The 12,961-nt window shown below is 42.3% G+C and overlaps 1 protein-coding gene across 9 annotated transcripts in view; it reads right to left on the minus strand.

Moving 5' to 3' along the window:
- LOC126999936 (uncharacterized) overlaps nucleotides 1-12,694 on the minus strand; it is a 29,437-nt gene extending 16,743 nt beyond the window's left edge. The window contains exons 1-2 of one of the 9 annotated variants that reach the window (XM_050863113.1): nucleotides 12,561-12,694; nucleotides 8,472-9,015 (exon numbers count right to left, since the gene is read on the minus strand). In XM_050863113.1, coding sequence (XP_050719070.1) covers nucleotides 8,472-8,903 — 432 coding nt within the window. In that variant the 5' untranslated portion in view covers nucleotides 8,904-9,015; nucleotides 12,561-12,694. The other 8 variants (XM_050863111.1, XM_050863116.1, XM_050863115.1 and 5 more) reach the window with 8 other exon arrangements.
- Between the last annotated feature and the right edge of the window lie 267 nt (nucleotides 12,695-12,961).

Below are 12,961 nucleotides of genomic sequence, written 5' to 3' on the forward strand. Positions count from 1 at the left end.
AATGGAAGGTGAGCGTTGTTTAAGGAAGTCACATAATAATTTTCCCCGTTTAATTTGGCAGTCCAGATTATAGTGATTCGTATTGCAAGCCTTCTAACCAGACCTCATCCAGTGCCTTGCTGATGTCACGCTGATCCTCTCCCTCATCCCCTTCCTAATAATAGTCCACCTTATCTTCTTCGCTCTTGATAATCTCCTTTTCCTTTTATATTTATTTTTCCTTCTCGTACCTCTTTCTCACCTTACCCTCCTTTTACTCCTTCCTCGTCCTCTTCCTCTCGCTCGGGTATCGGCAGGAGGGCAGGGGGGTGGGGGTGGGGATGGGGGGGAGGGTCCTGAGCTAATGATAGTGGAGATGAAGTCAACGCGGCCTGCAGCTCCAGGGATAATCTACTGCGCTAATTATAATGCTCGGTTACGGAGGTAGAGCGGACGAGACTCTAAGGATTATGAGGCATAATTCATGGTATTGGGCGGAGACGCACCTCCCTGCGCACACCTGATGGAAGCTAATTACCGGGCTCGGGTGATTCACTTCATAAGGAGGACGTGAAGGCTGCGTTTGACCTTTGCGTGTCATCGAAATATTTTGTGTTTACTCTTGACGCGAGTTTACAAAGTGGTCTGACAGTGGCGTTCGGGAGGCTTTTACGAGGAACATGATGGTTAATGTATTCTTATTGTTTTACATCTCCTCTTATTATAGCCCCAAAAAGTTTGCGGAAAGTAAACATGTTTATCTTATTCTCTTTCAGATGCAAAAAGATAAAAAAATGGATGACTGATTTATCTGGGGTTGTTATTGTTTCGAATCTCCCGTAAAATTTCAAAAGTTGGGAAGAGTTTCAATGTTTGTCATTATCTCGTAAAATAAAAATTATCAGCAAGCGTCAGGTTCTTAATTACTGCTTTCTTCAATCTTTTAGTTTTTGCTTTTCTGGAGTAAAGGCGGGCAAGGAAGGGAACCATGGGACACGGAAGGGAAGGGAAAGTGGGAGATTAAGAAGCATGGAGACCATGATTTTATCTAACCATTTCTTGAATATATCTCTCGTATTAGCATCCACAACTGGACTGCCAATCCTGTTCCACTCATCTACCACTCTATCGGGAAACCAGTGCTTGCTCGTATCTTTGTTCAATCTGAGTTTATCCAACTTAACCCATTCCTACGTGTCCTACCCGGCTCACTTACCGCCCAAACCTTAACAATAAAATGTTAATGTGCAAGGGAATGATAACTGGGAGCAAGGAAGAAAAGTGGGTGAGTGGAAAAGCTGAAATGACAAGAAGGATTTGGAGGGGTAAAGCAAAGTTGGAGAGCGTTGAGATGGAACAGGAGCTAATTAGATGGGCAAACACCGATAACGTCGGTGGTGACGCATTCATACGTATCGATAACAAGACAAGAGCAATAGGGAGAAGCAGCAGCAAAAAGAACACTGGAAAACATTTTATGAAAAGAGGAAATGATGCTGAGCCGTAAGTAAAGCAGCAGGAAGAAGAGATGATGGTAAAAGGGAGGAAGAGGAGTGCAGTATAGAGAGGAAAACAAATCACCTTGAAGGTTTGAGGCGCGGGAATTGCACTATTTAAAGTTTAAGGATGAAGATTCACCAGAGAAACTGTAAAAAGACAATGGTGTACATTTCTAGGGAATACGAAGTGTAGAGGCATAAGGATGACATGAAAACAAGGGCATGTAACGGGGTCGAGGAAAAGGCTGAACAGTTAAAAGGGAATGTGCGGGAGAATGACAACTCGCAGCAAGGAAGGAAAAGTTAGTGGAAGGAAAGGAAGGCATGACTGAGAAAGGTTGTGGAAAGGGAGAGCTAAATTGGGAAGCGTCGGGATGTACTAGAAGCCAATTAGTCTGATAAATAACTAGTAAGTATCATTTATCGTATCTTCATCAGCATCCTCTTCTCCTTTTTGTTTTCTGTTCCTTTTATTTTTGTTCTTATAATAATAATCACTATAGGTATATGATATTTTTGTTATTATTATTATTATTATTATTATTATTATTATTATTATTATTATTATTATTATTATTATTATTATTATTATTATTATTATTATTATTATTATTATTATTATTATTATTATTATTATTATTATTATTATTATTATTATTATTATTATTATTATTATTATTATTATTATTATTATTATTATTATTATTATTATTATTATTATTATTATTATTATTATTATTATTATTATTATTATTATTATTATTATTATTATTATTATTATTATTATTATTATTATTATTATTGTTGTTGTTGTTGTTGTTATTATTATTATTATTATTATTATTATTATTATTATTATTATTATTATTATTATTATTATTATTATTATTATTATTATTATTATTATTATTATTATTATTATTATTATTATTATTATCGGTATTATTATTGCTATTGTTACTTTCATTATTATTATCGTAATTTTTGTCATTTCAATAATCAATACTATTATTATTATCTAAATCAATATGAACATTATTTCTTCTTCTTCTTCTTCTTATTGTTATTGTTATTATTATTATTATTATTATTATTATTATTATTATTATTATTATTATTATTATTATTATTATTATTATTATTATTATTATTATTATTATTATTATTATTATTATTATTATTATTATTATTATTATTATTATTATTATTATTATTATTATTGTTGTTGTTGTTGTTATTATTATTACTTCTATATTATTATTATTATTATTATTATTATTATTATTATTATTATTATTATTATTATTATTATTATTATTATTATTATTATTATTATTATTATTATTATTATTATTATTATTATTATTTTATTATTTTTATTATCATTATTATTATTATTATTGTTACTATTATTGTTAAGTTTTTCTATTATAAAATATTGATGAAATTGTCAACATTTTATCAGTATCAATATTGTATTTTCAATAGATAATTCCTGTTGGTGCGAGTGTTCCTTCTACTCGGCGAAAATAATAAACATGTTCAAGGAAGACAAGAAAGTGAAAGGGAAAATATAAGTATTGCATTTTCGAAGATTCCCTCTTTCCGCCGAGCAGAACGTCACGAAAATGACACACAATATTGTGAAGCTGTTGATCCCGTCACGATTTTTCTCACGTCAGGTATTTTTCGTTACTCATTACGACCGAATTTCCTTTGGTTTGAAATAGTATTTAGCTGACATACATACTTACGCAGACTCATACACAGACAGGCACGCGCACGCACACACACACACATACACTCAAACACACACACACACACACACACACACACACACACACACACACACACACACACACACACACACACACACACACACACACACACACACACACACACACACACACACACACACACACACACACACACCTGCGTCACACATTCTTCCAGCGAGGCAATCAAATGGGAGACTAATTAGGAGAGAACATAAAACCACATCGTAAAGAGGAGCGCTATCACGACTCCGGCAGCTCTTGAAGGAAGGGAAGGGAAGGGTGGTGCTGGAGGGAGGGAGAGAGGGAGGAAAAGGGAAAGGAGGGAGAGGAGGGGATGGGGGAAGGAGGTAGGCAAAGATAGGAGGGAATAAGCTAGGGAAAGTAAAAGTAGAAGTCAGGCAGAAAATAGGAAAACGGAGGTGGGAAGGAATGTGAGAAAAAAAAAGGTAGGAAGGAGAGAGAGAGAGAGAGAGAGAGAGAGAGAGAGAGAGAGAGAGAGTCGCCCATTTCTTTCTATAGTCCGTGTTGACTGGTGATTTTCAGGACAGCGCACGGGTAGTCTAAGGCCACTCGGCGAAGACTGAAAAGTGTCAACTGTACCGGCCGGCGGGACTTGAACTCTGGTCCTCCAGGAGACCACGCCCGCACGTTGACCACTCAGCCATGTGCACCTTTTGTATGTCTGTATGTGTGTAAGCAGTATTAGATGAATAACGTATCTCTCTCTCTCTCTCTCTCTCTCTCTCTCTCTCTCTCTCTCTCTCTCTCTGTACTCATTAATATTTTAATAAACAATATCCTTATGCTGTCGAGTCGCTGCTTAGCGATCCATCAATGAGGAGGATTTTCTTATACATAAATTAGAGAGAGAGAGAGAGAGAGAGAGAGAGAGAGAGAGAGAGAGAGACTAATACCCAGAGCAAAAATATGGGGATAAAGATGGAAGAATTACATAAGAAAATTAGGGGGTAGGAAGGGTGGAGAAAGGGAAGGAATGGATGGAAGGAGATGAAAGAGAAAAGGAAACGGAAAGAAATGAAAAACTTGACTGGGAGAGATGACTGCAAAAAAGGACAAGGAAGAGCAGGCAAGAAAAGAGAATGGAAAACAGGATAATAGCAAGAACGTAATGAAGATACATGAAAAGACAGTGCATGGTGAAGAAGAGAAGAATTAAGGAGTAAAGAATGGAAAGAGAAACCCAGATGAAAAAATGAAGGTAAAGGAAAATAAGACCGAAAAAGAAGGGATGGGGTGTGAAATGAGAGGAAAGACAAAACAAGGTAAAGAAGAGTGGCAAGAAATGAAAGGAAAGGGTGATAATTGCGCATGATTGAAAAAGACCCGTATTATTTTGTTGAAGAAATGCCCGAAAAGAAGAAAAGAAAATTGGAAGGGTGTGTGTGATAAAAAGAAGGAGAAAGGGGATTATAGAGGAAAAGAAGATACACGACAATGAAACACGAAGGAAAAGTTTATAAAGACCATAACATAAAATAACAAACGAGGCTCCAATAATGTTATCAGAGAGGGATGCATTCGGAAGGAAAGGTGTGTAATAAAAAAGAAAGAGAAAGGAGATTAGAGGAAAAGAACAGCGATGAAATACGAAAAAAAAAGGACCGTAACATATTAAGATACACAAGATTCAAAAAGTATTACAAGAGAGAGATGCATTCAGTCATTTTAAATCCAACTACGCCATTAACCATTTCACTATTACCAACTCATACATACATACATTTTCTTGCATCCCACGTTTAGATGCTGTATGTGTCTGGCTAATGAATCCCGTGTTTCCTATCCAATATTAACCGCGCGAGAGAAGAGGTTTAGCACTTTCCTCTCTCCACGACCGCCGTGAACCAGGAAGAAGACATGAGATTTGAATCTTCTCCTCTTCCTCCTTCCTTTCCCCCTCCTTCTTTTTTTTCTTCTCTTCTGCCTCCTCCTCCACCTTCTTCACCTCCTCCCTCCCCTCCCTCTTTTCAATGGCTTTTGTTTTCAGCTTTTGTTTTGAGATTCAAGTGTTGGTCGTTTGTCTTTTGTGATGCTTTGATGGAGTGTGTGTGTGTGTGTGTGTGTGTGTGTGTGTGTGTGTGTGTGTGTGTGTGTGTGTGTGTGTGTGTGTGTGTGTGTGTGTGTGTGTGTGTGTGTGTGTGTGTGTGTGTGTGTGTGTGTGTGTGTGTGTGTGTGTGTGCAAATTAAAAATCTATACAGTAAATCGCATTAATCTTCGGTATGAAAAAATCATTCTCATCAATAATAATAATAATAATAATAATAATAATAATAATAATAATAATAATAATACCAATAACATATATGATGGTAAAAACAATAATGAAAATATAATTTTCGGTAATATAAATATCATTACTATCAGCATTGTCAATATTCTTTTTTGTGATATCACTGTAATTATTATTATTATTATTATTATTATTATTATTATTATTATTATTATTATTATTATTATTATTATTATTATTATTATTATTATTATTATTATTATTATTATTATTATTATTATTATTATTATTATTATTATTATTATTATTATTATTATTATTATTATTATTATTATTATTATTATTATTATTATTATTATTATTATTATTATTATTATTATTATTATTATTATTATTATTATTATTATTACATGAATATCATTATTATTGTTATGATTATAATTTTCAGTATTTATAAAAGTATCAGTATTGTCAATATTTGTGTTTATATAATTGTTTCTATTGTTGCAATTGATGGCAGTACTTTTACTATAAATATTTTTTTGAAATACTTTCAAGTATTGCCGTAATGAAACAACGCAATCGATGCTTGCGAAAAGTAAAAAACACCAGAAAACCGCCGAAAATGCTTGTACACGAAACTGCCAGAAAATTTTCCATTCTCAATATATTTAACACATTAGAGTTTCGGAGAAAAAATATAAGAAAAAAGAAAGTAAATATTTACGTAAGAAAATTCTTCCTACTTCCACTGATGCCGCGAGAAGCAAGAAGCGCCACCTTTGCCTTACGGGACTTCTTTTTTGGGAGGCGCCTCAACCGTGAATTCTATTATATCTTACGAAAATGATTTACGGGCGTAATCCTTTGCTATTATCTCTTGCATCACCCTCCGCCTCATATCTTCCGCACAGAATATAATAATTACAAATTTTCCAAGGCAATATTGTGTTACTCTCCTGTTACGCTCGCGGAGAAAGTAAAATTTTTCGATATGTGCAAATTCTCCTCACATCGCTTCTCTCTCAGTTCCCCTCCCTCCCACGGCACTTTCTTATCCTTTCCCTTCGACAATTTCCCTTTCTCCTCTTTTCTTCCCTCATTCTCTCCCTTCTTCCTTCCATCCACAAAACTCGTCTCTTCCCGGAGGCGCGAGTGGTGGCGGGGCTCGCGTAACCCAATAACCCGGCGGACAGAGGGAACACGGTGTGGAAATCACTAGTGCCTGACCGTGTAATTTATGCAGGTAATGTTTACACACGGAGATAGCTCATTACCTTCTGGAGGAGGACGAAGAGGAGGATAACGAAGAGATGGAGGAGGAGGAGGAGGAGGTTGTGTTGGAAGAAGTGCAGTGTTAGTTTATTGTACGTACATTTTAATTTTTTCCATCCACCTTTTTTCCTTTAGCCAGGTGTTACTGGGATTATAATCAAGCACGTGGTGGGCTTTTGGAAAATACTGAAGTGTTGAGAGAGGACAAGCAGTTTTTTTTTCTTCTTGTGTGTGTGTTTCTTGTGTGGGCGAGTGAGAAAAGCGTGTTGTCGCAATCTCCGTTGGTGGCTTTCGTTTACTTTGTGAAATTAAAACGCCGAAATGATAGTGAGTTTTCTCTCCACGACTTGCGGGGGTAAATGATTCTGTAAGAGGAAGGTGGGGAGAGGAAGGGAAGAAGAGAGGAAGGGAGGGAGGGAGAATAGCGTGGAAGGTTGATGAGAGAGATGGAAATAGATAGAGATACGAGTACTACTTGTTGTGTGTGTGTGTGTGTGTGTGTGTGTGTGTGTGTGTGTGTGTGTGTGTGTGTGTGTGTGTGTGTGTGTGTGTGTGTGTGTGTGTGTGTGTGTGTGTGGCTGGGTGGGTGGGTGAGCGGGTGGTTGTGGCTGTGGCTGGGTGTGCTCCCGTGTGTGTGCATGTTTGGCGAAAAGGAGTTCATATACGTGAAAAAACAAACGGAATAAGAACAAAGAGAGGCAGCGGAGGAAGAGGAGAAGGAGAAGGATGAGGATGAGGATGAGGAGGAGGAGGAGGAGGAGAGAGGTTTTCTTTCCATAGGTGTTAAGAAGACGCGGTATTGACGTTGTGACAAGGGGAGCCATGATAAAGATAGGCGTGTACAGCATCATCAATCAGTTGCAACAACCTGCCTAACGTAGAAGGAAGAGTCTGGCGGCCAAGTCTGGATCTGGATCTGGATTCATAATGCGCAGGGCACCTATACAGGTGCATAACACGCAAGTGAGAGCAACGAAAGGACCGTGACGTCAGAATTGTAGCAGAAAAACCGTGTGAAGTAAGGAACAAACAGGAGTGTTGTCACCTTATCGGAGTCTGGGCACGGACGAGCGGGACTGCCTAGCAACTCAATGATGAGCCGAGTAGAGAGAAATCAGATATTTTTGATTCTACTCCAAGGACGGAAAAATAAATATGTATGAGACGATGACGTGAGGTGAGGGAGTGAAGGAAGGAAGGAAGGAAGGAAAGAAGATTGAAAAGAAAGAAGGAAAGGATGAATGAATGAATGAATGAAGGAAGGAAGGAAGAAAGGAAGAAAGAAAGGAGGGGAAGGAAAAATAAAAGATTGAAGGAAAATAACACGGAATGAACGAGTGGATAAAAGAGAAAAAAAATGAAGGTAGAAAGGAATTAAGTAAGGTAGGGAGAAAGAAGAAGAAAAAAGGAAGGATGGGAGAAGGGGAGGGAGGAGGGAGGGAGGGAAGCAAGGAAGGAAGAAGGCAGGAAGTAAGGAAGGAAGGAAAGAAGGAAAAATGAAAGATGGAAGGAAAAAAGGAGTGGCGGAAGGAATGGTGATTGGAAACAATTGAAGATAGGAAGGTATAGAATGGAGGGTAAGGTGGAAAGAAAAAAAGCCGAGTAAGAGTGGAATGGGGAGAGGGAGAAAGGAAGAGTGAGGGGGAGGGAGCAGGGAGGGAGGCATAACAAGTGTAAGGCGTACTCACGTCCATGGGCGGCAGGCAGGGCACGAGGGGCAGGTTGTCGGTCCTGACGGTGCCGCTGAAGGGGAGGTAGCGGGTGTGGGGCGGCAGGGGGCGGGTGGCGCACACCTGGATATAGTCTTCAGCGGGCGGCATCGCAAGGCGGTTGAGGGGCGACCCGAGGGAGTTTAGAGCCGGGGCAAGGGGGCCGAGGTGGGGCGGCACGGGGGAGAAGGGTGGCGCCCCCAGATGGTCCAGGAATGGCTGCGACAGGGGGCTCCTCGGGGTCAGCTGTGGCAGGAGATTGAGGAAGGACGCCACCCTCGGCTGTGTCTCCACCTTAAGGGCGAACTCTGCCGGGAGGAGGACGCACGTCTCCACCAGGGGCGTGCCGTCTGCAGTCACCATTTTGCAGGCCGCTGGGGGAGACTCCACATTCCTCGGGGCAACTAACATCCCCCCGAGGCACCGTCACTGTCCACTGGCATCTCTCTCCTCCGATTGGCACAAGTCCGGCTTTCTCATGTCCAAGGCTCTTTGTTCACTGTCTTTCAACGTTTTTATCCACCTAAGAAGGAAACATCACCCACCAGGAGGGAAAAAACATGAAACAAACGCAACATATACGGGAAAAACAGAGCAAAGCCTACGGTCCACCGACACCCACCAACACAACAACACACTTAGCGCCACTCCCACCCAGACTCAGGCGTTCCCCGGGGCAGCGCGACGGACAGGGCAGGACGGCGAGCGGCTGTGACTGTGATGGCGAGGAGCGGGGCGAAGCGGCTGGCTGGCTCACCTCTATACTCTTCATGTGTGGCGAGACTTCCGACACATACCCCCCACCCCCCACGAGCCTCATGTGTCCTCCCCTTCCTCCTCCTCCTCCTTCTTGTTTTCGTATCGTATCGTATCACGTCCTGTCTCTTCGTTGTGCTTGCTTGGTCGCAGCGGTGGAACGAGACGGGTAGTGGGGCGGAAAAGAGGGGAAGAGGATGGGGCATGGCGGAAGGGAGGGGAAGGGGAGGGGGAATAGCTGAAGGGAGAAAAGGGGTGGGGGTCGGTGCGTGGTCTCACCTGACGCGCCTACATAAAGTGTGCGGCCAGGTACATCTGTGTGACCTCCGCGGACTTTAATTCACCTGACCAAGCTTCATTCCTTGTGTGTTTGTCTGTCTGTATTTGCCTTTTTCTTTTTTTTCGAACTTTCTTTCTTTTACACACACACACACACACACACACACACACACACACACACACACACACACACACAGTCACATGACCTCCTCTCTGCCTCTCTGACACCCACTGATGCATACCTGAAAAACTTGTTCTCTTGTGAAAATCTTTGCTCCTTTTAATTTTTTTGTATTATAGGGAGATTGTTTTTAGTCTCTTTACTCATTCATTACGTTTTCTTTGAGTTCCAGTTGACTGGACTTATATTTTTTATCGTCTTGTTCTTTCTCCTTTTTTTGTCATCCATCCCCTCTTTCTTATAATTTTCTTTCGTCACCCTTTTTTCCTATTCTCTGCTTCTCTTTCTGTTTTTTTTGGATACCTCTTTTCATCTTTCTTGACACTGTCCATTCTTTACTTCGTTGCTTGTCGTGGCGTGGGCAAAATTTCTAGTCACTGATTCTGCTCACTATCCCTGTTCTTCCCTCTATCCCTCCATCCTTTACTTACAAAAACCGACAAGCAGTTTTTGGAATTGCATAGGAAGTACGTAACTCCTACGGCGTCCCCTTCAAGAGCAGTGAGCGTGAGGGTTGCGTGGTGACTGCTGGGGCTGCGGCCGAACCAGTGCCACCACGGTTACTGCCCCTGAGTCTCCTTCGGGGGATGCCATGCACCCCAGCCCCCTCTCGGGCGGCAAAAACTGAGATCGTGACGGTCGTGATGGTGGGTGGTGACGAGGAGGAAGAGGAGGAGCAGAGGAAGGAGGTGGAGAGGGAGGAAGGGAAGGAGGTCGAGAGGGAGGGAAGGGGGTGATGGTGATGAGGTATTTTCGGGGTGGAGAGAGGCGGCGAGGTAAGACATGGTGGTGGTGGTGGTGATGGTGATGGTGGTGGTGGTAGAGGAGGGTGAGAAAAAGGAAAGGAGAGCATAGGAGGAAGGAAAGAACACACACACACACACACACACACACACACACACACACAGAGAGAGAGAGAGAGAGAGAGAGAGAGAGAGAGAGAGAGAGAGAGAGAGAGAGAGAGAGAGAGAGAGAGAGAGAGAGAGAGAGAGAGAGAGAGAGAGAGAGAGAGAGAGAGAGAGAGAGAGAGAGAGAGAGAGAGAGAGAGAGAGAGAGAGAGAGAGAGAGAGAGAGAGAGAGAGAGAGAGAGGATGCTGGTGGTCTGCTAAATTCATCTTAGTTTATTCCGAACGACAAATCAAAGCAGAGTAAAGGAAAGCGGCACAAAAAAATCACATAAATGGTTAGATAAAAATGCTTGAAATTCGTCGATGAAAAGATTATATAAAGATGAAAAACTCCAGAAATAAACTCACGATACTTAATTTTGATGTTTATATAGACGAGGTGCAAAGAATAATGAGGTGCGCGAGTTACAAGACCATTATATATTTCCTCCCCTTCACCCCGTAGTCTCAGCACTGGCGTAAGTATGAAACAGGAGACGGTGTGTTAGGAAGTGACGAAACGGTGGTGAAGTAATGCCGGCGTTGCGTGGGGAGCAGCTTAAATACCGATGCGGAACGAGATAGATAGATAGATAGATAGACAGATAGATAGTTCGATATAGATAGACACACACAAGATAGATAGTTCGATATAGACAGTACACACACACACCTACCCACACACACGCTCACCCACACCCACACCCACACCCACACACACACACAGCTCTACTTTTTGTTCTGTGCAAGCTAGTATTGGGTGCATTAGTTAGTAGTTACCTATGATTCTGCAGAGCCTCAGCTCCACCAGAGATCCACTTTGTATTTTAATGGCGTCTGTGTTCACAAAAAAAATCTTATAAGAAAGGTAATGGAATACAGTTCTAACAGCTATCACCTCCTCACAACCCCCCACGACGGACCTCCATCAACTTGACTATAAAGCACCACATTTATATCAGATCTCCAGCAGCACATTCACCACGAGCACCACACTCCATCACCATTACAATGACACTCTCAACGGAAGCAGCAGCGTTACCTTTTTCGGACCCTTAACGGAGAGGGGTGAGCGTAGACGCAGAGAGGAATACACAAACCTTTATCCACTGAACACACACACACACACACACACACACACACACACACACACACACACACACACACACACACACACACACACACACACTTGCACACCTCCAGACGTTCTGATAAACATATATATGCACCAGAAAAAGGAGTGTTATGATTAGGGAGGGGAGAGTGAAGGGGAGCAAGGACAGAAATCATCGCTGAGACATATTAATATCACGTTCACATCGTACTCGACTCGTGTTCCCAACGGAGCGAATCAAGTCCTGGAGGTGAATTGGTCATCGCTGCTGCAACTAAGTCTTGCCCTCAGGCCTGGACCCGTCCGAGTATAACCACCACAATAAACTCGACCTTTTTTTCCTTCCCCCCTGTCCTCCTCCTCCTCTTTCTCCGCCTCCTCCTCCTCCTCTTACTTCTACTCCTCCTCCTCCTCCTCCCCCTCCTGTCCTTCACCTGGCCACCGTTCACATCCTGCGGGCAGATCTTTCAATTTCCTTCCCTCGATCCTTCCTCTCGTTCGGTATCTCGTGTTCCGCGGGTGAGTGAGGGAGGGAGGGGGTGCGTTCCATCACCCTCCTCCCCTTCTCCCTCTCCCTCCTTCCCCAGTCTCTCCCTGTCCCTGGTCAGTGCCGTCACTTGGAGGGGATCACAAGGCATTGCAGTCTTTCCTGGTGGTCACTCCTCCTCACTCACAGAATCACTCGGCGTCACTGTTCACTGAGAGGCACCACGGCACAGCAGGGTTATCTGTCATACAGGTGAAGCGGCCCCATGCACGCTTCGCCCGGAGTGCACACCTGTGGTCAGCTGATTCACGCTACTGAGGATGCCGAGGCTGACATCTTCCCCGCCAACATCTCATCTCATCACCTCCGGGCCAGAAGGGGTTAGAGGACGTGTCGTTGCTGCAGGCGCGACGAAGGTGCTGCATGTGCCGTCCGGGGAACACTGGTGAGGCGCTGCACCGTGCACGTGATTTTGTATGCCCCATTGGAGTCCTCCGGTGTGATAGAGGGCCCGTCTATGCATCGCTATGGACCGTAATCGTGCCCACGTATTTTACCTATAAATTCAAGTAGGGATCGTGCCCGTCTTGAGCGAAGGCCTCGAGTACTGGCAGGTGGGAAGTGGCTCCGCCCACCGCCCAATCAAGAATGAGGGGGGCGGAGCCATGGGCGATGACGTCACTTCGTCATACACTTCCAGCGTGTCACGAAGCTTTCCATGATTTCTCGTCCGTCTGAATATTTTTCATGTTAAGCGTTTCTTCG

The sequence above is a fragment of the Eriocheir sinensis genome, chromosome 17 (genome assembly GCF_024679095.1).
Source record: "Eriocheir sinensis breed Jianghai 21 chromosome 17, ASM2467909v1, whole genome shotgun sequence".
NCBI lineage: Eukaryota > Metazoa > Arthropoda > Malacostraca > Decapoda > Varunidae > Eriocheir > Eriocheir sinensis.